Here is a 22,522-nt window from a genome sequence, read left to right on the forward strand (position 1 = left end):
GGGACCGAGAGGCGCCCCTGACCGGGCCGCCCCTTCTGTCAGTCAGGGCCAGGCGCCAATGAGGAGGAGGAGGCGGGAGAATGTGCCGCCTCCGGGTGGCGTCATCTGCCCGCGACGGCTGCCTGGCCGGGGTCTTCCGTCAGCCGGCGGCGCAGGACGGGACCTCTGCCGCTGGGCTGCTTCTGCTCTTGGGCCGCCATGTCCTTGGCGGCGCTGCTGCTGCGTCCGGCAGGCCGGGGCCGCTCCAGACTCAGCGCCCTGAGAGCGGTGAGGGGCCGGGGCGGCCGGGGCCGGGGCCGGTTCATGGTAGGCCCCCAGGCTGGGCCGGGGCCGTGGAGATCATCCAGTGGCTCAAAGCGGGCTCTGACACGCAGCTGCAGGTCCCTCGCAGGCAGGCGGGCGAGCGGCGGCGGCCCAGGCTCTGCTTACAGGCCTCCGGCGGAGGAGAGCCCGCCGCTTCCCGGGGCTGTCGGCGGGGGGTGTCGAACCGCTCCCGCTGTCTTTCCTAACGTTTAGTCGATACCTGCTTCCCCGCAGCTTCCACCCGTTGGTTCTAGTGCAGCCCTCGGGAGCGACAGAGAACCGCTCTGCTCCGTCCTCTGCATGTCCGCCTCTCCGAGCCCGAGGACCGCGCCAAGCCTCGCCTCAGCCCTCGGCTCCGCGCTGAAACGCTCCCGGCTCTTTCAGCTGTTCCTCGCAGCGCTTGGTTTTCAGCCCCTCCACATCACACTGGTCGAGGTTCTGTGGGCACACGGCACTTTTGCCTTTGTTCTTCTTAAAATGCGGTGCTCAGAACTGGACACAGTACCCCAAATGGGGCCTGACTAAAACAAAATAGAGTAGAACTGCCTCTTCCTGTGATTTGGGCACTGTGCACTCCGTTAATGTTAGGCTTGATAATGTTCGAATTTCTTCTGCAACAGTTGATTAGCAAGTTGATTAGAAAGCGTAATCAACTCAAAGGTACCCCTAGATTAATCTGGCAGATCGTTAAAAAAAAATATTATAAAGTACTTACAATAGTTGCCAATGGCAAGGGGCAATTGCATCTCCTCTTACCGAGGAGAGGGCTTCTAAGATGAGGCTGTCTACAGCATGCATGTGCATGATCTAAGATGCATGATGGTGATGATTTATAAATAACAAGCTGTAGCTCTAGTTAGAACTGCCATCAAAATGTTTTTTTATGGCACAAGTTCAAACATTCCTGATGTTCTTTTACTCTTCAGTTGTTCATTGTTAAGACTGATTGTAATAAACAAAAGATGTGTAAGGCGCAGTAAGGCAAAATAATTGCCTGCTTCGTAACTGATTTGAAGGGTAACTACAGGTTTCTTCATTTCCAAACACTGAGTTTCTTGGGTGGCACAGAATGCTAATAATTTATTTATTTGAAAGATCAACCATACTTCATATTAAATAACTCAAAGCAACTAACAAGCAAAATGATTAAAACAGTAAACTATACAATAAAACCAAAAACTACACAACAGCAGAAACAAACAAAAACAAATAGATAGCAAATCATTGCTGACGAAATTCAAACCACTCATAAATAATCAAAACAGGAAATAATCCATTCAGAAACAGAAAGTCAATAGAGTTAACAAAGCCAAAAGTCTCCTTACTTAAAGTGTTGGAGTTTTGTCTGGCATCTGAAGGCAGACAGCATTGAGGTCAGGTAGGCTTCATTGGAAAAGGAGTTCCAGAGAATTGGTACCACTACTGAGAAGGCCGTGCTCCTATTTGGCTCTTGGTGAATGGAGCACATGAGGGGGTAAATATGGGAGAAGGTGGTCCTTAAAATATACAGGATCCAATCTCTCAGAGCCACATACACTACCCATTTTCACTGGCAGATTTGCCTTCCATATTGCTTCTCCTGATCAATCAAGCGTGTCAGTCAGTGTGATGTAAATTTCAGTTGATTTACCACTGATAATATTTCAGTCGTTGCATAGAAAGTATGGTCCTTTGAATGTGCCCTAATTTGTAAATGAAAATTGAGCACAAGTGACATGCTTGTTTTAATGAAATGAAATTAAGCTTAGTTAAAATTGGGGGGAGTTCTGTTACTGCAGCACACTGTAGGTTGTTGTTGATGTGTGGTGGTTATGAAATGATAAAAAAAAACTAGATGAACACCTAAATGTTCATTTGAAAAAGTATTTTTAAACTTAGTGAGTTCAATATTGGTCTTTTTGCATATTACCTTGATACGTCAGAACATTAAATTTTAAATGAGGTTAATTCAATCTGATGAATTTGTTTCTTCTAGGCACGACTTCACGTGAGTTCGTCTTGGAACCTTCGGTATGGCTGGCTAGCATATATGTTGGGAGAGAGAACTACTAAAAGGTTCAACAACTACAGCAAAGTCTTCACAGTGGATGGCAATTTGCGTAGTGGCAAGGGTAAACTTGCACAACAAGTAGCAGAAAAGCTAGGTACATACTTCTGTGTAACTTTGTGTGCTTAGGTGTCATTGCTGAACTTTTGTGCAATGTAGTCACTGAGCATCGGGTATTTGGAGCTAGGGTCTTCTATCTTCCATGACTTTTGTAAATGTATGGTCATAGGAAAAGATTGCTTACGTGATCTGTACATTCACATGCATGGGTTCTGGTTCTGCACAGAGCTTCCTTCAGGATATTCTTGAGTGGCGCTTTTTAGGCTGGGAACCCACTTTCAGTGCACATGCTCAAAGGATGTGGTTCTTGCCTTTCCAGTCAGTTTCCACAACCATGCTAGCAACCATATTGAGATAAGTACTTGAGTAAGAGCACCCAGGAGCAGGTTGTGTGAATGCACAGATGACCACTCAAAGAACTACAGTTGCAGGTAAGCAACCCACCTTTCTTTTTTGTAGTCTCTGTGCAATATACATATGGGTGTTTAGCAAGCTTAGACCTATTAGGGGAGGGACAGGTGCTTCAGGAGAAGAGTGAAGACAGTACAGCCCTGCCAAATACGGCATTGGACCTACCCTGTTTCCCCAAAAGTAAGACATCTCCCGAAAATAAGACCTACTTCCAGTTTTGCCTCTCGCTGTAATATAAGGCATCCCCCCGAAAATAAGACCTTTTTTTTTTGTTCAACAATAAATATGTACCGTATTCTTCTTAATGGAAAAATAAGACATCCCCTGAAGATAAGACCTAGCGCATCTTTGGGAGCAAAAATAAATATAAGACACTGTCTTATTTTCGGGGAAACAGGGTAGCTCTAATGTCTAATGTCTCATAAGTGTTGACAGTGGGGATTACCTTGCTGAGAAATGCTATCGAGGTGAAATACCCATAGACCAAAGGGGGTGGTGACAGGTCCACAAGTTTGTAGGCCGGCTTAATCACTGTAGTGACTCATGCTGGCCACATTTATTTTGGTGGGGAGGGTAGCTTTTCCTGGGGTCTTCATTGCAAATGAAGAGCTTCTGAGTTTTACGGTAGACAGCTGTGTGTTCCAGATAAAAGGTAATGGTCTGCCTGGCATCCAATGAGTGTAAGCAGATTTCAAGTGGGGAGGTAGGTGTTGGGAGGAAGGCTGGCAGTAACATCCTAGCTAACATGAAGAGAGGACACCTTTCAGCGCCATAAGATGGATTTCTGCTTGTGAAAGGTAAGATAGCAAGGATCCACCCAGAGACCACACAACTTGCTGAAGTAGTGAGCCCATATGACCAAAACCTACTGGAGGCTACAGGAAACCAAAGGCTTAATTGTGAATTTCCTGGAAACTTCTGAAAGGCTCTATATCATGACCAGCATCACAATTGGAGGGTATCAACTAAATAAATCCTTTAAAAATTCATTTAACTACAGAGTGCAAAAAATCAGATGACTCTGTGAATGGGAATGAAAGGCAATGGCTGCCAGATAAGCTTGAACAGAAGACAGAGACCACATCCTTTCAGCACTAGTATGGATTGTAATACATCATGATCAGGCAGTTCCCTTACTGTAAGCAAACTTTGTAAATTGTGCCTATTAGATGCACAGGATCTCTGTGGACGGATTTCTGATAGCATCAATGACCTGCTGGCTCTCTTGCCATATCTACATGTCGGCCATCCAGTGGTGAACCTGACCACTATGCTGTGTAAGAAGGTTGAGCCATGGCAGCAGATAGGTGTATTTCTGGTGGACAGGAAGAGCAATATGATGAACCAAGGTTGATATGGCTACCACGAAGACAACTGGATGCAGACTGTGTTGTCCTGTCTCACCTTTGCAATTACTTTCACGAGGAGGGGAAGAGGCGGAAACAGTAAAAAATAGGGTGCCCCCCCCCACACACACTGGTGGAGGAATTTTTTATTTATTTATTTATTTATTTATTACATTTTTATACCGCCCAATAGCCGAAGCTCTCTGGGCGGTTCACAAAAATTAAAACCACAGTAAAACAACCAACAGGTTAAAACACAATTACGAAATACAGTATAAAAAGCGCAACCAGGATAAAACCACACAGCAAAGTTGATATAAGATTAAAATACAGAGTTAAAACAGTAAAATTTAAATTTAAGTTAAAATTAAGTGTTAAAATACTGAGTGAATAAAAAGGTCTTCAGCTGGCGACGAAAGCAGTACAGTGTAGGCGCCAGGCGGACCTCTCTGGGGAGCTCGTTCCACAACCGGGGTGCCACAGCGGAGAAAGCCCTCCTCCTAGTAGCCACCTGCCTCACTTCCTTTGGCAGGGGCTCACGGAGAATGGCCCCTGTAGATGATCTTAAGGTCCGGGTAGGTACATATGGGAGGAGGCATTCCTTCAAATAACCTGGCCCCAAACCGTTTAGGGCTTTAAATGTTAATACCAGCACTTTGAATTGGGCCCGGACCTGGACTGGCAGCCAATGAAGTTGTAAAAGGACTGGCGTAATGTGATCTCGCCGGCCAGTCCCTGTTAGTAAGCGTGCTGCCCTGTTTTGCACCAGTTGAAGTTTCCGGACCGTTTTCAAAGGCAGCCCCACGTATAACGCATTGCAGTAATCCAAACGAGAGGTTATCAGAGCATGGATAACTGTAGCTAAGCTATCTCTGTCCAGATAAGGGCGCAGCTGGTATATCAGCCTGAGCTGATAAAAGGTGCTCTTTGCCACTGAGTTCACCTGTGCCTCAAGTGACAGTTCTGGATCCAAGAGCACCCCCAAACTACGGACCCAATCCTTTAGGGGGAGTGCAACCCCGTCCAGGACAGGGCAAACATCACCTCGCCGGACAGAAGAACCACCTGCTAACAGTACCTCCGTCTTGTCTGGATTGAGTTTCAGTTTATTAGCCCTCATCCAGTCCATTACCGTGCCCAGGCACTGGTTCAGAACAGCCACTGCCTCACCTGGGTTTGATGAAAAGGAAAGGTAGAGCTGGGTATCATCCGCATATTGATGACACCTCAGTCCACATCTCCGGATAACCTCCCCCAGTGGCTTCATGTATATGTTAAACAGCATAGGGGATAAGATAGAGCCCTGTGGAACCCCATGGCTTAGGTGCCACGGCACAGAGCAATAATCCCCCAGCACCACCTTCTGGAATCGGCCATCCAAGTAGGAGCGGAACCACTGCAACACAGTACCTCCAACTCCCAGCTCAGACAACCTATCCAGAAGGATACCATGGTCGATGGTATCGAAGGCCGCTGAGAGGTCTAGGAGAACCAACAGGGTCACACTCCCCCTGTCTCTCTCCCGACAGAGGTCATCCCACAGGGCGACCAAGGCAGTTTCCGTTCCAAAACCAGGCCTGAAACCCGATTGAAATGGATCTAGATAATCCGTTTCATTCAAGAGTGCCTGGAGTTGTCCTGCAACCACCCGCTCAAGCACCTTGCCCAGGAAAGGGATATTAGCCACCGGCCTGTAGTTGTTAACATCCTCCAGGTCCAGATTAGGCTTCTTCAGGAGTGGTCTAATTACCGCCTCTTTTAAAGAGGCCGGCACCACTCCCTCTCTCAAGGAGGCATTTACAACCTCCTGGACCCAGCCGGCGATCCCCTCCTTATTTGATGTAATGAGCCATGAGGGGCAAGGGTCAAGCACACAGGTGGTCGACCGGACTTGGCCAAGCACCTTGTCCACATCCTCGGGCCTCACTAACTGAAACTCATCCAATAAAACTGAACCGGACGGCGCTCCGAACACCTCTACTAGTGGAGCTGCATTAAGTGTGGTGTCCAATTCATGACGAATCTGAGCGACTTTATCTTCAAAGTGCCGTGCAAATTTGTCACAGCGTGCTACCGAGGATTCCACCATCTCTCGCCCTGGCCCAGAGTGTAACAGGCCGCGAACCACCCGGAAAAGCTCCGCCGGACGACACTGAGAAGACGCAATGCTGGTGGAAAAGAACTGTCTCTTTGCATCCCTAATGGAGTTCCCATTTTGACCTGACCTGCTGCAGAAGGCCTCATACTGCAGTTTTAATTGTGTGGTGATGAGGTTTCTCAGAGTGCCCCATCAGTGAAAGGTGGCAAGTTACCATCAGGTGAAGCATCCATTTGTGCGATGCCAAGGTTGACCAGCTGAGGTTGTTGGCAACCCAGGGCAAAATGGGGATATAAACTGAGTTTTACGGTAGACAGCTGTGTGTTCCAGATAAAACTAGAATGTTCTGAAGGAAAATCTGTACAGGTCCAGGACCCAAATGTGTGATGCAGAGAGACCATGAAGGAAAACGAATAAATTATTAAAAAAACCTCTCATTTTTTGAGTCAAATCCTTCTTATCTCTCTTCTTTTCCTCATGTGTAAGGAAGGTGATACCTCTTTTTTCATTCATGTCTTATATAATAAGGTTGTTGGACGGGCTGCAGGGCTTGTTTTGAGATAAGTTCTCTTTGTTGTTCCTTTAGGCAGTGGTATAGAATATCTGCTGCAGACAAGAGTATCTGTTGCAAGGTTTTTCACTCAGGTTAGATGTTCATAGCTGGGGCCAAATAGGAATATAATTTTATATAGGGCTATTGTTTAATGAAGCCATATTAAATTAGTTGTATGAGTTGTAATGTATTAATTGAGTAAATCTACATAAATTTTCATATGAATAAAATGATTGCTGAACAGAAAACATCCTTTGTTTTTAGATGATGTATGCATGTTGCAAGACCAGTAATATTTCAGAAGAGGCATTCCTTCCTTTGTCAGGGAGGATGAGGATGCAATGCCTTTTCTAAGAAAGTATCTCCTACCCATGGATTTGTTGTTATCACTTAATTTTAAACATAATCAATCATATGAAAAATCACCCATTTAATCCAGGACATTCTAAATTAATACAAAGATTTTAAGTGCATTCTCTTATACAAGACCTTTGTGAAGTAAGCCCCATTGAGTTGAATTGAACTTATTATGAGCAAGTATAGGACTGCAGCTTAAACCACTTAATCTGTTCTAATTGACTGTTGCAGCATTAGTTTTATATTGTACTTTGATCCATTCTGAAATCTCAGGGCAGCCAGTGTAGGAAAATTAATATACGACACTGGTGGTTCAGACAAGGTGAGTATTGAGAAGACTGTAAAGAAGCTCTTTTAAAGGTAGAAAAAGACTGGAAGCTTTCAATTGTGTTTTGCTGGTTTGCTTATGAAAAGTTGGAGTCGGGCAGAATGTCCCTGAAGAGGACCGTGTAAATACTGGAAAAGGCATTGCACATACCTGTAAGCACAATTTTGTTTAGGTTTGGGAATAGCTTATTTGAGCATCAATGTCTAGCTTTCCCGTCTTAATCTTTGCTTCTTCCAGGTTTGCGATATTTCCCGGAAGCAGACGTTCATTTTTTAGACAAGGTCACAGGAGATGGAACAATATTAGATACCAAATTCAATGGAAATTGTAGTCTGGAGACATTTTATGATGATCCTAAACATCCAGATGGAAACTCTTATCGGCTCCAGGCCTGGCTTTATTGTAACCGCCTCTTGCAATATGCTTTCGCTCTGGAACACCTGCTGACTACAGGTAATTCAGTCTTGGATTCTATATAACGAAAACAAATGTAACAAAATATAAGGCCCCAGAAGGAAAGAAAGAAAATTTGAAATGAGATAAAAAGACAAAAAATGAGTCAAGCATAATTGTTGTAAAAGAACCCAGAAAAGTCACATATCGTGCCAGTTCCCGCATTGCTTAATGCATAGTTAGTTGCTGCCATGCAGCAGTGAGCGGGCGCTGCCTCCTGTGTGCTTGCTGTTTCCGCTTTCAATCAGCTGCAATGTTAGCGTGATGTTCGAACTTGGAACTCTGGGTTATTTAGGGCTTAAACAATACACTGGCTGTGTTCCGACAACATGATAGTCAACAGTGGGGTAATAATCAACTCGACAGTTGTTTATCTAGGGGGTCCTCCCCACACAACATGATAATAATCTACTATGGTGTGGATTAGGATTAGCATTGAGTTGACTATTAGTCCACACTGAGTTGACTTTCTCATCCTCCACCCTCTCTCCCTCTCAGTCCTTCTGCTAGTATCCCATCAGTCATTGCTGCCGAAAATCTATCCCGCCTGCTGGACTAGAGCAGCAGCCGCTGCTTTGACTGCTCTTGCCTTCTTTTTCCAGTTGCTCTTGTTGGGCACCTCTCTGTTTCAGGGCAGACAGCATTATAAACAGGCCAGAGATGAGCTATGATCCTGACTGGGTTCAGAAATCACAATGAGCCATGGTTTAAACACACTAGACTTTGTAAGCCAACAACGAACCATGTATTTTATTTGTGGATTGCAGCTGGTTAATAAACCATAGGTTGTTTGTGGGGATGGGTTTGGACACAAAGAGAAGCCAGATTTCAGCAAAGCACTCCATGTGTGGAGCAGACCAATGGTTCTTGCACACTCTGACGATACGTGTGCCATTTACAGGATATGCTGTTGAGAGAAGTCTCCCCCCTCCCCCTACAAATGCAGTACTACTTTGAAAACTGAGAAAATCAGAATAAGCAGCAGTGTTAAAGAATGTTTCTAAAGACTGGCTAAATAAACCCTAGCCGAACACTCCTTTGTAATTTCTTCTATGAATAAGGTATAGCAGTGTTTCTGTTATGGAAATTTTATGGCTGTGGTCCCTGCTTAACTACAGGATATACATTCAAAGATGAACAGTGATAATAACATTTATTCACAAATATAGTAGTTATAACTGATGCATCACTTGCATGGCGAAATAACAGTCCTCAATGGCAAACTGCTGGTTGCCTAACAAAACTGTACATGCAAATAACTCCTAGTACAATGTCGTAAATTGTAAACATAAACAGCATTGTAAACGTAATTGTGTTGTTGTCGTTTTGTTTGTCCTGTTTGCGTGGTAGCTTCTTCGGAAAAAATGCAACAAAGAGTCGCGGCTTTCCAAGTTCAAGGCATACCGGCTGTTTTCATTTTGGAGGTGTGAACCCCACAATAATCTACAGGTTACAGCTGACTCTTTGTTGCGTTTTTTCCGAAGAAGCTACCGTGCAAACAGGACAAACAAACTGGGGGCCTGTTAAAAACCTACAATGCTGATAAAAGCAAGAAAGAAAAACAATACAATTATGTTTACAATGCTGATAATAAGAACAACAATAAACACAACCTTGTTACTATACTTATGTCATCACCAGTGCTCTGTTGAACTATAAACTGTGACTGGTTTCATCTATATTATGCATTAGAAATTACTCATTATAAAAATGTGGAGATGATTGTACTAGGAGTTATTTGCATGTACAGTTTTGTTAGGCAACCAGCAGTTTGCCATTGATGACTGTGTTATTTCGCCATGCAGGTGATGCATCAGTTATAACCATTATATTGTGAATATAATATAATAAGTGTTATTATCACTGTTCATCTTTGAATGTGTATCTTGTAGTTGTGTGCCTTGTGCACTCTCTATATATTAGATTACTCAACTACTGCCTTCCTTTTGGTTTGAATTGTGATCCTTGCTTAACTTCAGGGCAAGGAGTAGTGCTGGAACGTTCCCCCTTCAGCGACTTTGTGTTCTTGGAGGCGATGTTTAAGCAAGGCTACATTCACAAACGGTGTAAGTAATCTCTTTTTACAGCCATGCTGTGATGCTAGGAACCAGGAGTATGTTGATCATGTCACTAAAATGATGAGGGAATTAATTGTTGGTCACCTGTTCATAATCTTTTATCCAAGCCACCTAAAGGGTAACAGGACAAAGGGTAATGTCCTGCCCTAATCCTGGGGTTGCATTTCTCCTTCTGTCTCCTCCTAGATTGCGTGGCACTAGAATCTTGGGAATGGGGCCATCCAGGCAACAGGTGGGCCCCAACTAAAAGAAAATACTGTTGGTGGGTTGGCTTAGTAAAATCATCAGCCAGTGCAACTCATGGTTAACGCAGAGTTGACTTAATTCTGGCGGATGTATGCAAATAACATACATCCTTTAAGATAACTTTTCTTGGGCTAAGAATATATTATTTGTAATTTAAAGAAGTTGCTTTACAAGCCTAAGAGGTGACCTGTATCTGAACTGGTACAGAGCAACTGGACTTGTTACTGAACAAGTAGCTGCCTGAAGTGAATCTTGCAGCTAGGAAACATGGATGAACAGGAATGGAGTAATGGTCTGTCATGCTGTCATTCTGCTTTCAGCCTTCTCTTTGTAAGCTTGAGCTGCCTTGACTAAATCTTTTAGAAAGGTGGCACTGAAAAGTAAAAAAAAAAAAAAAAAAAAAAAAGTAGGAGATCAACCACAAGTCGAATTGTGTCTATTGTAGCATGGGAGGTTCATGGGAGAGATCCGTAGATCAGAGGTGTCTCACTTTTTTCAGCTCGGGCCAAATTCTGATTTGAGAAGGGTCTCAGGGGCGAAATCCCAGCAGTGGGCGGGACCAAGGACAGAGCGGGGCCAGATGTGATGTGTGACAGTTTTCCCCACCAAGCAAACAAAATATAGCTAGTTCTAATCAAGTCTATTCAGCAGTAACTAGCTATTAATTGTAGGTTAACTGTGGGTTGATTAATTGATGATTAACCTATAGTGTTCCCGTGTCACCTAGCAAACCTGGATTGAGCCATTTTGAATATTCAAAATGGCCATGGAATGCACCCGGCATGCACTACAGCAAATTGTGGGTTTGCAACCCGGGTCACTGGTTCCTGACGGTTAGGTAGGAGAAAAAGTGTGTGTGCATGTGTGTGTGTGTGCTGTAGTGGGTGAATGGGCTTGCTGGTTCATCTGAAAACAACTTTAACTTTAGTTAACAGGGCAGGCCCATTATCATGTGCTGGCATCAGCTGCTACAAGCATGGTCTAAATATTTGATGTAAAATTTGTAACTTTACAATTGCTTTTTCTGGAGCACAGTGCATCTTCAGCAGGTTAAAGCACTCACTTGTGTTTGCTGGTTTCTTTTGTAGGTGTGGAGCACTATGACAAGATTAAGGGTCTCAGTATTTGTGAGTTTTTACCTCCTCACTTAGTCATTTATATTGATGTACCTGTCTCAGAAGTACAAAAACGGATTCAAGAGAAAGGCAAGGTAAGCTACGTTTGGGGGGTAATCTTGGGCAAGGAGTGCCTCCGCTCAGGAGCTGTAAAGCATCTTGTGCACAGTTGGAGGTCGGCTCTTTAGGGTGGAAGACTTTAGCCATCTTGACAGGGCTTGGTGACGTTTTAACTGTGTGTTAAGTTAGGATCTCCGATGTCTGCTGCTCATGGCTTTGTCTGGAGTCTCTCTGTCTATTTTCTGCTTGGAAACCTTTTTTCCTGCAGTGGTAATCTGTTGGGGGGGCCTGTGTACCGGGGGGATGGGGGGTGGGCAGAGCCGATGCCAGCTGTTGGGGGAGGGGGAAGAGCCATGAAATTAGGACAGGGTGCAGCCTGAGAGCTGCAGATTGCCCATCCCAATTTTAATGCATTTCCTGCAGTAGTTCAGAGATCTCATTGCTGGAGAATTGCTGTCTTAACCTGGGGTGGGAAACTTTTTCCTGTAGAAAGCGGCACTCCCTTGGGAAAACTGGAAAGCATTTAGAATAGATACAAAAAGAGAAAGTGGAACTGAAGATGCTGAAAAGAACAGCTTTAGTCTTTATGAAGTCCAATGCCTTTTGGCCCAATATATTATTTATGGCCTTCCTCAGGGGAATTCTTAAAAAGCCTTCTGAGGACTTTGTCAGGACTGTCTAATACGTTGGAAGGTAGGCAGTTTTTTTGGGTGTGTGTTGCATACCAGTGATGGGCCAGGCTGAAACCAAAAGGCTGCCCCCTTCTTTCTTCCAGCCCTCCTCTTCATCTGGCCTCCTCTTCCCACCTACATGCAGAGGCGGAGGGGCACAATTGCTTCCCTCTCCAGTTGATTGTCTGCAGAGGGAGACCTGAGAGGCAAACACACAGGCTCATTGATATAGTGCAAACTCAAAAGAATGACTTCAAAATGAAATGTCCAGTGTGTCCATCTCACAGAGGTTTCATTTAGATCAATTTAAATCTGGTTTGCTCTTTGTAGCTACCTAGGGTTTAAACTCCTGGTCAGCCTCCCATTCCTGCTGAGTTAAACAATCCAGGGATGTCTGAGCACAGAATTGGAGGTTGTTGTAGCATATGGTTTGATCTTGGATTCTAACATTGTGTTGTTTCTCCCCCAACAACCTCCAGTTCTGGGTTCGGACCATGATAACCCAAGGATGGAATGTCCCTGGGTTTAACTGAGCAGGAGCCAGTACCCCCACTCATTCTTACTGCAATATCAACAATCCAGTTAAGAAATGGTGGGTTGTTTTGACATGCAAACAGGGCTTTATATACAGTATGAGTCTGGAGGAAACTAACATATCCAAATACCTGCCTCATAGCTTTGTACATTTCTGGATTGTTGATTCCCTTTGAGAATGGGAGAGCTACAACATGGTTCTGTTTGTAGGTGAGAAGATGGGGATTGCTGAATCTAGGTTCTGTTGCCGTACATCAGCAATAGCTTTGGAGAACCTGTTCTGTTGGGTACCATTTTCTCCCTTCCCTACTTGTATCTTTTAAAGTGCAAGTAGGGGGAAATTATACCTGAATTCACCTTATACCATCTGATTCCTTGATTAGTATAAAATAATGCTTAATTTTTAGAGTCTTGAAAGCCCTGTTCTGGCACATGTATAGGAGCAAGTGGGAACTAGCCCCGCCCCCTTGACAAAGTGCTCACTGGCTGTGCTGCCTGGCTAAAGGGGGCATGTTCCGCTCACATAGGTTTTCCAACGGGTATAGGAACCCTGGTCAATCAGGGCTCCCATCCTTGTGGAAGAAACCCTATGGATGTAGAAGGAACTGATCACGTCAGCCGGGGAGCGTGGTTGATGCATGCGTTGTCACTAAAGAGGCAGAGCTAACTTCCTGGGCTCATGCATTCAAACTGAATACCCAAAGAGGGCTGAGATCTCCCTAAAAGTTCTCAATGTTATACTAAAGCTTAAAGCCAGGGCTTTGCCTGGTCTGGGCATAGGCCAGTATCTTCAGTGACGTGAATTGAGTGTGTTTTCTTTTAAGCCATATGAAAAGAAGGTGTCGCCTGCTTATCTTCAGAGTATTGAAGATGGCTATAAGAAATCCTTCCTGCCACAGATCAGGTTAGTATGTGTGAACATGGAATGCACACACACACACTTCAACAAAATTGCTTGTACATAAACAGCTTGGTGTGTTGTGGTTTTGGCCTTAAGAGTCAGGTGCAGAACTCAGCTTTACTCCCTGGTTATTTGCAGCTATATTTCACGCTTATCTCCCCACATGCCCCATCGATGGGTTGATCTTTCTTAACTCCACTCTTTTTCTGCCTTGTGTAAGGCTTTTCAGGTCCCCATGTCCGCACTTCTTTCCATGTTAATTTGCTTTATGTAAGTGTATCAAGGCTGTCTTCAAATATATCTTGGACTAATTCCTACACTTCTTAAAATCTGTCCTTTCCTAGTTGTTCATACTGTATATTCACCCTTGTCCCTTTCTAGTATTACCCAACATTTTTTCATTAATTTTCCTTTCTATCCAACTTGCTTTATGCATTCTTCTCCAGTGCACCTTTCAGACTGCTTGTTCCCTTTCTTCCATTTTACTTGTTCTTCATGCTTTATAATATATATGAGCTGTACTCCATATGCATGGTTTGATAGATTTATTTGTCAAAGATAAACTGAATTCCTCCAGTTAGTAGGTGTTCCATATGAAATATCTGTTTCAATGTACTTTCACTTTTGGCTCTGGATTTTCCGTTTTTGTTATTATACTTTTCAACTTTATTTGCATTTGCTCAACCTGTTTCCCCTTTGTCCATCTCAATAAGTGATTACTTACTTGAAAGTATTTCTGGATGGCTTAACCATGTTAGGGTGTTGCAGTGAAAACAGAAAGACATCTAGTGGCAATTTAAAAACTAATGAATTTATTATGGCGTATGCTTTTGTGGGTTTTTTAAAAAATCACACTACCTATGTTAATTAGTTTACTAATGTGTGATGTCTGTGTTGTCATCAACAACTGTTTTGTTAATGGCCACAGTGACATAATTGTCACTGTCTATACTTCATACCTTTCGTTTCCCTCTGACCAATTGTAGCTTAGGAGTTGCAATTGGTACAAAATGCAGCAGTGAGACTGGTGTGTTGTTTTTTATGAGGATTCACTGTAGGGTGCAGGTAACTCCAGTACTGGATCAATTTCATTGGCTCCCAGTTTGCTTCCATGCCTGTCTCAAGGTGCTAGTTTTGAACTTTAAAGCCCTATATGGCCTGTGAATGGGGCATCTTAAGGACTGCCTGTGCCCATATTAACCTGTGTGGTCTTCTGTTGAGGCCCACCTCTGTATTCCCTCATTATTTGAGGTGAGTGAATACATGGGACGGGGCCTTTTGGGTCATTCCAGCAACGCATGAATTAAAGCAGTAAGATGGGATTAAAGTGTGCTTAAAATATGCGCTATGCATGATCTTGCCCTCTTTCACTATCTACATTGCAAGGTTGACGTCCGTTGTTCTTTTCCTAAAACCTCAATTGATCCTTATTTTTGGGTTATTTTTATTCTAAGCCTCCTTTATGCTGTGTGGATTTCTTTCTAACCTGGTTTGTGAGACCCAGCCGGGTTATCCTGGGTTATTTCACTCATGATGCACTATGGTGTGTGCCAGTTTTCAAAATGTAGACTCCAATTGGGGGTCGCATTATGTCATGAATAACTCAGCCATCATGACTTATTCAAGGGTTAAACGACCCTTGCATAATCCTTAATTAATAGTAAGGTTATATGAGGGTTGTTTAACCCTCGCATAACTCATCATGGCTGGGTTCACACAACACTGCACAACCACTTATTGCCTTGATCAGGGGTTTCGCATTCAAAATGGGGGCCACATATACCTGCCATGTGTTGTGGGTCATTGTGGGTTAAATAACACAAGTTGAGCTGGCCGTATTGTGCAAACTGGCCCTACATTTGCCTTTTGGAAATTGGTACTATTGTGCCTGAAATCAAGTGGTATCTTGTTCTTATACACTATTTTAAACTATTTAATTAATTAAAATATTTTTGGGTCACCTTTCAGGGCAGAAGCCTTCCTAAGGCAGCTCACAACATTAGAATTCATATAATAAAAAGCCAATATGAAAATAAGGTGGCAAACATTCATAGAACAATGGACACAAACAAAAGAACAATCAAATATTATTATTATTATTATTATTATTTATTTATATAGCACCATCAATGTACATGGTGCTGTACAGATAACACAGTAAATAGCCAGACCCTGCCGCATAGGCTTGTTTTTGAAGTAATCTCTTCTTAAAAGTTCAGTGGATGATTTTATTTCTTATCAGTTCCCCCAAAGCTCTGCCAACGTTTGACCTAAGAACACACAGTCCTTTTCTGTTACTAACTTTCCTTCTCTTTTCTTTTCATTATATCAGCTTTCCCCAATCCAGTGCCCTCCTGATGTTTGGGACTACAGTTCACAGCATTCTTTACTGGAATTCCTTACATTCATTACAGCATCTCCATGCTCGGTGTAACTGATGGGAATTGAAGTCCAAAACATTTGCAGGGCATAAGGTTGGGGAAGGCTGAATTGCATCATCTGAAGGTTCCTGCTTAGAGGAACCTCTCAGGCTGCGGTCCTCTTTACCCTCACCTAATACTTGCTTCTAAGTAGACCTGTAAATGAGCTGTCCATCCTATTTCAATATTTTCTTCTTTCATGTGTCCCGTCACTCATATTTTTGTAAACTGTACATGGCTTCTAGCCTATACTCAATACACCAGTTCCTAGTGTCTGTTTTGTGATGTGGGCAAGCCTTATTCAGACACTACTATATTTGAGTGAATGAAGGAGCATCAAAAATAGCAACATTTTCATCAAGTGTCAGTCTTTATGAAAGGACATTTTCAAAGCAGCCTTGGTTAAAATCCTTTGGCTACCGTGTGTATTGGTGTGAGGGGGAATCATACCCTTGGACTCCACCTCCTCCGCTAAACATATTATCAAAAGATGGCACTTTGTTCCAGGCAGAGTCTTGTCCCAGATGACCAGGTGCCCTACTGAATCCCTTCCAGCCCCTCTTACAGTTATGGGATGTGTGCATTCTGTAGCCACAACTATGGTATTGAATTATGAGGAAATGGATATATTTGGGGGGATTAACTTCTTTGAATTTTCTAAATCAAGTAGTTTCATGTTCCCATTTTTTTTTCTAGTGAAACCTCAGAGGTCTTGCAGTATACAGCAAGTGAGGCTGAACAGGTGGAAAAAGTAAGTTGTCATGGCCTGTATATCCCTGTTGTTGCCTTCTGTGTATGCTGCAGTGGGACTTCTGAATACCCCTTTCATTGTATTGATGGGATGTACGTTGCTTGTGTGTTAAATGTATGGCCTATGTTTCCAGCTTTGGTTACCCGTGTTCGGGAAGGATGACAAGATTTTGAAAGAGCTGGATTTTAGTAAAGGAAAGCTGGGAGAGGACAGGGTTGCTTTCAACACAGAAGATGAGGATGGCAAATTGATAGCAGATGACAAAGAAAAGGCCGAAGTGCTCAATTCGTACTTTGGCTCAGTCTTCTCCCAAAAGTGGGTCTATGACCCCCCCTGGAAAAAGTGAAGCAGAAGCTGAGGGGGCAGGATTGCAGTTGAGATTGATAAACAAATGGTCAAGGAACACCTAATTTCTTTGAATGAGTTCAAATCTCCAGAGCCCGATGAGCTGCATCCTATAGTAATGAAGGAGCTAGCAGAAGAACTCCTAGAACCACTGTCTATTATCTTTGTGAAATCATGCAAGACGGGTGAGATTATGTACGACTGGAGGAGGGCTAACATCCCAATTTTCAAAAAGGGCAAAAAGGAGGAACCTGGGAACTAGAGACCGGTCAGTCTGACATCCATCCCTGGGAAAATTTTGGAGCAGATTATAAAGAAGTCAATCTGTGAGCACCTTGAAAATAATGCAATGATTACTAGAAGGCAGCATGGATTTGTCAAGAACAAATCCTGTCAGACTAATCTGATCTCATTTTTTGATCGGGTAACCCCCCCTTGTGGACTGTGGGAATGCTATGGATGTCATATATCTTGACTTCAGCAAAGGTTTTGACAACGTGCCCCATGATATTCTGATTAACAACCTAGGTAAAAGTGGGCTAGATGGAACAACTATTAGGTGGATTCACAGTTGGCTGTGGAATTGAACCCAAAGAGTGCTTAACAACGGTACTTTCTCACACGGGGGAGGTAACAAGCAGGGTACCGCAGGGCTCAGTCCTGGGCCCAGTGCTCTTCAACATTTTTAATGATTTGGACGAGAAGGTGCAGGGAACACTTATCATATTTGAAGATGACACAAAATTGGATGGGATAGCTAATACCCTGGAAGACAGAAACAAACTTCAAAGTAATCTTGATAGGCTGGAGTGCTGGGCTGAAAACAACAGAATGAAATTTAATAGGGATAAATGCCAAGTTCTACATCTAGGAAAAAGAAACCAAATGCACAGTTACAAGACGGGGGATACTTGGCTCAGCAATACTACAAATGAGAAGGATCTTGGAATTGTTTTAGATCACAAGCTGAATATGAGCCAACAGCATGATGTGGCTGCAAAAAAAGTAAATGCTATTTTGGCCTGCATTAAGAGAAGTATAGCTTCCAAATCGCACGAGGTGTTGGTTCCTCTCTATTCGGCCCTGGTTAGGCCTCATCTTGGGTATTGTGTCCAGTTCTGGGCTCCACAATTCAAGAAGGACGCAGACAAGCTGGAGCGTGTTCAGAGGAGGGCAACCAGGATGATCAGGGGTCTGGAAACAAAGCCCTATGAAGAGAGACTGAAAGAACAGGGCATGTTGAGCCTGGAGAAGAGAAGATTGAGGGGAGACATGATAGCACTCTTCAAATACTTAAAATGTTGTTACACAGAGGAGGGCCAGGATCTCTTCTCGATCCTCCCAGAGTGCAGGACACGGAATAACGGGCTCAAGTTAAAGGAAGCCAGATTCCAGCTGGACATCAGGAAAAACTTCCTGACTGTTAGAGCAGTACAACAATGGAACCAGTTACCTAGGGAGGTTGTGGGCTCTCCCACACTAGAGGCATTCAAAAGGCAGCTGGACAGCCATCTGTCAGATATGCTTTGAGGTGGACTCCTGCATTGAGCAGAGGGTTGGACTCAATGGCCTTGTAGGCCCCTTCGAACTCTATTATTCTATGATTCTATGATTCTGTGAAGGTAGAGGAGAGAGGGATGGAGAGTTATTTCAGTTGTGATAGCAAGAAATAATGGCCATGGAAGAGCCATCTTATTTAATACGGGAGCAGTAGAAAGTGGTTTCTAAATGTCAGAAATGTGAAATTCTAAAACTGCTTCCCCAGAACAACTGCAAAAGAGAAGAATTGTGGCTGTTCTCAAGGTACAGTTGTCTTAAACTTGCAAAATAACTCAAATTCATTCTCTGAGTGTGCTTGTATGCATGCCTCCAGGGACATATTGGGAATAGGTGGCAAGAATCTGTCCCACTAAGAACTTCCTTTGGAGAGCTTCTCAGTGGAGTGTTCTTCAAAAGATCAAACTGATAAGGTGTGGGGGAGGGGCTGCCATGATTGAATGGTCTCAGGTTCAGTCCTACCATCTCGTTAAAAGATTTCAAGTTGCAGAGCTGGGACAGACCTGAGACTCCACAGGGTCATAGAATCATAGAATAGCAGAGTTGGAAGGGGTCTACAAGGCCATCGAGTCCAACCCCCTGCTCAGTGCAGGAATCCACCCTAAAGCATCCCTGACAGATGGTTGTCCAGCTGCCTCTTGAAGGCCTCTAGTGTGGGAGAGCCCACAACCTCCCTAGGAAAATGTTTCCATTGTCGTACTGCTCTAACAGTCAGGAATTTTTTCCTGATGTCCAGCTGGAATCTGGTTTCCTTTAACTTGAGCCCGTTATTCCGTGTCTTGCACTCTGGGAGGATCGAGAAGAGATCCTGGCCCTCCTCTGTGTGACAACCTTTTAAGTATTTGAAGAGTGCTATCATGTCTCCCCTCCATCTTCTCTTCTCCAAGCTAAACATGCCCAGTTCTTTCAGACTCTCTTCATAGGGCTTTGTTTCCAGACCCCTGATCATCCTGGTTGCCCTCCTCTGAACGGCCAGTCAACTTTGGGCAAGGTGGTCTGGTCACCTGGCATCATTGTTTGCATTTGCCTCCTTCAGGGAACTCCAAGGTGCTCTGTGTAGTTCTGCCTCTCCCATTCTATCCTTACCACAGGTAGACTCGGCTGAAGAAAAGTGACTGGCGCATGGCCACTGGGAGAGCTTCTGGCTGAGCAAGGTTTTACCTGGGACTCAGCCATCAGAAGCACCATCCTGAAGCAGGCAGCTTCTCTTGAGCGCGGCTGCGGAAGTAGGGATGCGGTGCATGATTGGCACGTTTCCTGAAGCAGCAAGCATAACATTTTGGGGGAACCCTAGAATACTAATAGAATTCAGGCAGGCGTGATGGAAGGCACAGGAATCTTTTGTGTTGAGACCTTCCAGTAGTTCACTTTGTGGGGAAGAAACTCCAGCATACTTTAATTGTATTTAATTACTGGTGTAACTTAAACATAGAGTCCAACCAGGGAGGCAATGTGGTGTAGTGGTTAGAGCTGGGAAGGGAAACCTGTGACCGTCCAGATTACTACAACTCCCGTCATCCCAGACCTTTGGCCATGCTGGCCGAGGCAGATGGGGATTGGTCCCACAACGTCGGGTCAAGAGCCACAGATTCCCCAACCCTGAGTTAAAGCATCATGGTGGGATGCTCAAATCCTCTGGCTGCAATTCATCGTAAATGGCGATGGGAATTCATGCCAACCCTTTTCTCCTTGCAGGTCATTGAAGATATTGAGTACCTGAAGTTTGACAAGGGGCCTTGGCTCGAGCAAGATGACGTCACTTTCCATTACTTGCGGATTCTGTAAGGGCCGGCTGTCCTAGCACATCTCTTTTGACGTGGCATTGTTGCTGCTGACACACCTGGTGTCCAAAATCCTATGGAAGTAACACACCTCCCCCCGCCCTCCTGCTCCTGTTGGTGCTGCAGAGGGCGGGCAAGTTCACATTTTTCCAACACTGAAAAACAGCATTAGCTATACAACAGTTGCCCCCCCCCCCCGCAACATCAAATAGTTGAGGCACACTCTGATTATCTGAATTAGAATGGGAAGCGCTTTGTAGTCAGAATGGTCTGCCTCCTGATTGACCACCAAGAGCAGTGACTCTCCCAGAAATGCCGCTGGCTGCCTCCTCGGACTGCAGGTCTGCATTAGACAGCTTGGGTCGTTCAATGGCACTTGATGCAGAGATGAGACAAATGCCCGCTGCCTTGGGTGGGGGTGTATGTATCATCTTGCAGAGGCTGGGTACCTTGAGCAGTGGGGAGCTTTTGCTTCTTCAACTCAAGCCCCAGCACACAGCTTGGGTATTACTGCTGCACTGAAGTGAATCAGGACAAAACAAGTTCACAACTAATGCAGGGCAAAAGTCAGTCTTGATTGATTTGCAAAATCTGAAAAGGCCCCACCCCAAACAAGGAAGACACTGGTGTGTCATGGGATTTATTTCTTAGTAGAAATGGCTATTTGTAGTAATTGGGGTGTGTGTGTGTTGCCTCTGCGCTGTGGAACACTTGCCTTTCTGGGAGGCTGCCTGTAAGTCACAGAACTATCCCCCATCGTCTTGTTTTTTTCTCCAAGGTAGTAATCCCCACCCCATTATGTCTGGATCTGAAAGCTGTTCCTTTGTTTGATGAATGTAACCAGATTTCCCCCTAACTCTCTAGTGTGGAAGACAAGTTCAAAGTGGTCGTTCCGACAACTCTCCCTTTCTACGTCCCTGAAATCACCATGGGGGGCCTCGAGGTTGACAAACTCTATTACGAATACAAGGCGGTAAGAGAAAGCTTTGTGACCGTACATTAATATTGGCTCAATATTCTAGCAGGAAGTGGGATTCTGGAAAAACAGCGTTGTTTGTGATGGAGCCTGGGCCATTGGGGAGGCCTTCCACAGGACCAAGCCTGTCTCTGGGCTTGATGCCTTAGCATGCTGGAGACAGCTCTTGTGCAGCACATTTTTCTCATGATGGTATATGCTAAACCTGCAAACAGCTTTTTCAAGTGCTTTGCAAATACCACTCCTGTCTTAAGCACTAATTCCTTTGTAAAGTTATTTGATCCTAAGTTGACTGACCTTTCTGACTTGTATCTTGAGAGAGGGGGTCCTTTTACACTACAAACTTACACTACCTTTATATTGGCGTAGCTTATCTCTTCCCCAAGCGCCCCTATGCCCCCCCCAAAGTCCTGGAAATTGTATTTGGGTAGAGTTCTGAGAATTCTCTGGAGATCTCTAGCCCCCACATCCATAGTTACCAGGGGTCCCTGAGCAGAAGAAATAACCATGAAACCAGCTCAGGTTTGTGGGTTACTCAGAGAGAGAATGTTGCAAGCAAAGGCAGCTTTGACCTCATCCTTATGGAACTTCCATCCTTTCTTTCCACTGTAGCTTCCTGGGCGTAAATATGGTCCTGGCTACAACGCTGACATGGGCGACAAATGGATCTGGCTGAAGTAACTCTCATTTGAAGCATCAGTGGGGACAATGAAGCTCCTGTTAACCAGCCAGCCCCTTCTGCACGGCATGTTAAACACAAGAAACCGAGTGGGCTATGGCATAGGCCGAGAGGGGGGGGGGGACTTCTGCTCTTTCATTCAAATTTTTGTGAACTGAATTTCATTAGAAAGGTGAATAACTGATTAGCATTGCAGGCAGACTCATCAGTTTAAAATGGAAACTCCTCAAAGCCGTGACTTAATGTACTCAAGGAGCTTTACTGGATTTGGGTGAAATAAACACACATTGCTCACATTGCTGTTGCCATATTTTTGTGTCTGGCTTACTAGGCAATACTACACTGAGCAGCAGCCGCTTCCCCCTTTCCAGTGCCCCAAAGGCCCAGTCGGGTTTTCACCCAAATACTATGTGGTTTTGACGCTCATAACTTCTTGGGTCCAGTACAAACAG

General features: G+C 44.3%; 1 protein-coding gene across 1 annotated transcript; it reads left to right on the top strand.

The window, feature by feature from the left end:
- The first annotated feature begins 133 nt into the window (after window positions 1-133).
- NDUFA10 (NADH:ubiquinone oxidoreductase subunit A10) lies at window positions 134-22,366 on the top strand. The gene is made up of 10 exons (XM_063139202.1): window positions 134-267; window positions 2,279-2,447; window positions 7,741-7,956; window positions 9,936-10,022; window positions 11,369-11,490; window positions 13,485-13,564; window positions 16,678-16,732; window positions 20,330-20,415; window positions 21,280-21,388; window positions 22,004-22,366. The coding sequence occupies exons 1-10, from the start codon at window positions 199-201 to the stop codon at window positions 22,070-22,072; spliced, it is 1,062 nt and encodes a 353-aa protein (XP_062995272.1). The 5' UTR covers window positions 134-198; the 3' UTR covers window positions 22,073-22,366.
- Window positions 22,367-22,522: the final 156 nt, after the last annotated feature.

Source organism: Elgaria multicarinata, chromosome 12, assembly GCF_023053635.1.
Source record: "Elgaria multicarinata webbii isolate HBS135686 ecotype San Diego chromosome 12, rElgMul1.1.pri, whole genome shotgun sequence".
In the NCBI taxonomy this organism is placed as follows: Eukaryota; Metazoa; Chordata; class Lepidosauria; order Squamata; family Anguidae; genus Elgaria; species Elgaria multicarinata.